At 34.9% G+C, this 4,721-nt stretch overlaps 1 protein-coding gene across 1 annotated transcript; it reads right to left on the reverse strand.

Moving 5' to 3' along the window:
* Positions 1 to 321: 321 nt before the first annotated feature.
* Positions 322 to 1,260, reverse strand: LOC141516457 (olfactory receptor 5P1-like). The gene has a single exon (XM_074227528.1). It carries the CDS (start codon positions 1,258 to 1,260, stop codon positions 322 to 324), a length of 939 nt encoding a protein of 312 aa, XP_074083629.1.
* Positions 1,261 to 4,721: the final 3,461 nt, after the last annotated feature.

A 4,721-nucleotide genomic window follows, 5' to 3' on the forward strand; every position in this document is an offset into this window, starting at 1 on the left:
ATTTATTACTTTCACTCATCAAAATGAAAAAAAATGTTCTGATTCGGTTGTGCACAACTCTTTCTGACTTAATTTGGGGTATTCTTGGCAGATACTGAAGTGATTTGTCATTGACTTCTGCAGCTCATTTTACAAATGAGGAATCTGAAGCAAAAAAATGCTAAAGTGCTTGCCTTTTCAAAAACCCATTTAATGGCATTGCTTTATTATAAGCATTACATACTTCAAGTAAGGAATGTTTCATTTTTATCTTACATCCCCCAAACTGAACATGATGCCTGACACATAGTATGTCCTTAAAAGTATTATATTGAGTTGAATTCATGGAAAAAGGTATTTCCTACTCATCAATTTTCTCAGGGCCCCTTTTACCTCATTATTCCTTAGACTGTAGATCAGGGGGTTCAACATGGGAATCATTACAGTGTAAAAAACAGACACTACTTTATTCTCGTTTGTTGAGTAGGTGGACTTGGGCAACACATAAATGAATGTACTGGTCCCATAGAACAGAGTGACTGCTGTGAGATGGGAGGAACAAGTTGAGAAAGCTTTGGCTCTGCCTTCAGTGGAGTTTATTTTCAGAACAGAGATGAGAATGTATGCATAAGAAATTATGATAATTAACACTGTGGTCATAATTACTGACCCAGCAGAGGCAGAAGGAATAATTTCAGCAAGATCATCTTGGGAGTAGGAAAGCTTCAAAAGTGGTGAATAATCACAGAAAAAATGATTGATCTTATTAGTTCCACAGAAGTATCGATTCAGTAAAAAAACAGTAAAAATCCAAGCATTGACACAACCACCCACATAGGATATGATGAGTAACAGAGTACAGACCCTAGTAGACATGTTAGTAGAGTAGAGTAAGGGGTTACAGATGGCCACATACCGATCATAGGCCATCACAGCCAGCAGGAAGCATTCAGTGGTCCCAAAGCTGGCTGTAGAACACATTTGGGCCACACAGCTTCCCAGAGGCATTGAGATCTTATCTGCAAGGAAGCTGATAAGCATGAGAGGTGTAACAGATGAGGAATATCCAATATCCACAAATGCCAAGTGACTGAGAAAAAGGTACATTGGAGTATGAAGTTGGGAGCTATTTCTGATCAATATGATAATGCTAAGGTTACCAACTAGTGTGACAACATAGACACCCAGAAATATCACAAAAAGGATGACACGAAGGGTTGGATCATCTGTTAATCCCAAAATAATGAACTCAGTCTCAGCAGTGCAGTTATTGCCAGACATTTGTCTAGGAAGAAGTACCTAATAGACAGAAGAAAAGGAAAATTAAATATAATACAGGATTAAATTTTGGATATCCTTTGGTGTATTCAGGAAACTAGTACCTTCCAACATGCACTTCTACAAGTTTACTTCAATACTTTGCTCCTATACACCATGCTAGGGTGCCCATAAGTAAAGCAGAAATGAATAAATTTGTTTTCTCCAATTTTTTCCCACAAACAACAATATTCAATAATTTCCCAATTTCACCATTTTGACAGTGAAACATCATGTAAGAGTGAAATGGATAGCTGAATTCCCAACAAAGGAACCTTTGTTAAATATATAAAAAGACTGTAACTAAGTATGTAAATGCCATTCTGATATGTAACTACCATTGTTAATCCCTTTCAAATAAATTGTTTTGTGATCCCTCACCTTTTACAGAGAAAATTTTCCACATTTGAAGATTTTATTCACCTCCTGTTAATAGACTATGAGAAAAGTCCTGGTTTCCAAGGTGACCCTTATTCTCTAAAATCCCAGAAGAGAAGGAATGGGAAAACTGGATTCAGTCTTCTCATTGCATTTTACTTCTAGAACTTGACTTTATGGAAAAGGGTTATCATTATGTGAGATGTTGCTAGCCTGAAGGACTTTGGGAAATTTCCCATGAAAATCTCTGGTGTTTTTAGCTGAAATAATGGAAAGCACATATCCCATTTACACATTGTTTCCTTCGATTGAAATTTAGTAGAAAATTATTCAATATGGCTATTTTAGAATAATATGAAAACTCTTATTAACTGAGGCAGAGTGAACTCAACAGAACTTAGAGAAAACATATGTGATGACCACAATAATCATGAGAGAGGAAGCAGCTTGAAGATCTCAGAATGTGAATCAAAACAATGATTATTTATATCTCCAAAAGATTGATGTAGAAAAATAGCTATCATTTTTGGCAGAGAGTTACAAATATGGCTGATCTGCTCATTTGTATAACAACCATATACATATGCAAGGGATGAATTTCTAATAAAGGAACTTTTCTTAAATATAAAAAAGATTATAAATAAGTACGTAAATGCCATTCTGATAAGTAATTACCATTGTTAATCCCTTCCAAAGAAATAATCTGTTTTGTGATCCCTCACATTTTACAGAACAATTTTCCACATTTGAAGATTTTTGTCTTCAGGAGGATCTCTTCCTTAGTAAGTATTGATACCTTGGTATCTTAGTAAGTATTGATATACATGGGGCAAGGGAAAGTAAAAACAACAACAAAATATTTTCAAAATGCACAAAAGATAGCAGGGATGTGAAATTTTACATACATTGTAGATATAAATCTATATATGTACATATATAGATATATATGACTGTGGCATTGTTTACATGTCAAACAATATTGTATTGTTTGCATTTGTTGATGATTTTTAAGTTTCAGATTAATCATCTGAAATATTAATTTTTCTGGAAATGTTTTTATTATTCTAAACTCCTTTTTTTCCCCTTATAAATCCAATAAGAGAGAATCAAAATGTTGAGATGCCATAAAACTCAGGAAGAACCTGACTAAAATACCCTTTTAGGGGCCCATGGTACAGTTCTTTCTTTGTGAACACATAAAAATAGGATGCCTTAACTAAAGAACAATTTGTAAAGTGCTGAGTCAATTTTCCAACATTTCTTATTTCATTCTTCCCTTTCAAAATAGGGCTTTGCATCCCACTTTTCTGACAAAAGAAAGGCTGTTCCTGTGGGGTCCCTCTTTTTCATATTTTATACTTCAAAATTACCTGATATCCTTTATTATCTTTGTAAAAATATTTGAAAAAGTGATACTCTTTTTCTCCAGGTCAATCCCTGTACTTGTTTCATTAATCTCATCATCCTATTTAATTTTTTTATTTTTATTTTTTTGCAAGGCAATGGGGTTAAGCGGCTTGCCCAAGGCCACACAGCTAGGTAATTATTAAGTGTCTGAGGCTGGACTTGAACCCAGGTACTCCTGACTCCAAGGCCAGTGCTCTATCTACTGTGCCACCTAGGCACCCCCATCCTATTTAATTTTAAACTTTTCCCATTGATAACTTTTCCTTAATTTTAAGTGTTTTGTTTTTTTTTATCAATTTGTATCTTCCCTTCTTCCTAAAAATGGGTTAAGATCTGTTAATTCTTTAAAAACTTTTACCTTGGAAGACTTTTAAATTATTATATCTCCTCTTTCCCAATCAACTTTCATGGGGGGAAAAATCTATCCTTGTTGAGTTTACTTCCTCTCCTCCCACCCACTTATTAAGCCATAATAATCTGGTTTCTAACCTCATCACTCCACAGGAATTATTCCATGAAAAGTTGTGAATAATTTCTTGATTTATAAATCCCAATTTTTTTCTTCATTTAAATTGCTAGATGATAGGGATTGTTTCAAACTTTGTATTTATTTCTTTTTTTGTTGTTTAGTCATTTTCAGTCATGTTTTCTTGACAAAGATATTGAGGCAATTTGACATTTCCTTTTCTGGCTTATTTTTTCATATAAGGAACCAAGGCAAATAGGGTGAAGTGACTTGCCCAGCATCACACCTAGTAAGTGTCAGAGACCAGATTTGAACTTAGGGAGACAAGTCTTCCTGGCTCCAGGCCATGCTCTCTATCTCCTGTGCCACCACCTGCTCTCTTTGCATTATTAACAGCTAGGAAAGTGCTTGGAGAAGAGTAGGTGCTTAATCTGTACTTGATGATGGACTGATCCTTGACCTTTCTCCATCACATGACAAGGTGAGTCACCCACTCCTCATGGCTATTTTATACTCACAAGTTTAGAAGACCCTGATTCTGTTGGGATGAGTGATCCTCCTGTCTTTCCTTTTCAGTCTCCTTTGTTAGATTTTGATCCTTGAAGAGCCTTCTAATGACACATATGTCCCCTGGATCTGCCTAGGTTTTCTCTTCTTTTTCTATACCTTATATTGAACTCTAGATTATCTTATACAAATTCTTTTAACATCTCCACTTATATGATACAGTATCTATCTATCTATCTATCTATCTATCTATCTATCTATCTATCATCATATCTATCTAACATCTGCGTATCTGTCTGTCAGTCTCTGTGTCTTTCTCTCTCTCCATCTATCATCCATCCATCTATCTATCTATCTATCTATCTATCTATCTATCTATCTATCTATCTATCCAGCCCTAAAGTCCAATCCACACATTAACCATTTGACCATTTGTACCTTGAAGTCTCAAAGGCATTTCAAATTATATGGGTACAAAAGAGAACTTATTCTTTGTTGAATCCAATAGGAGGGAACTCAGTGCCAACACCAATATGATGCATAAGCTGGTTCGTTTAATGATCACAGGATACATACTTTTATACTCTACATTTATGTAACCAATTACATAAGCGTTTTAGCAAGCATTTTTTTCACATGCATACCTTGTGTATGTCTTAGGTGAATG

Source organism: Macrotis lagotis, chromosome 3, assembly GCF_037893015.1.
Source record: "Macrotis lagotis isolate mMagLag1 chromosome 3, bilby.v1.9.chrom.fasta, whole genome shotgun sequence".
Classification (NCBI taxonomy): Eukaryota; Metazoa; Chordata; class Mammalia; order Peramelemorphia; family Peramelidae; genus Macrotis; species Macrotis lagotis.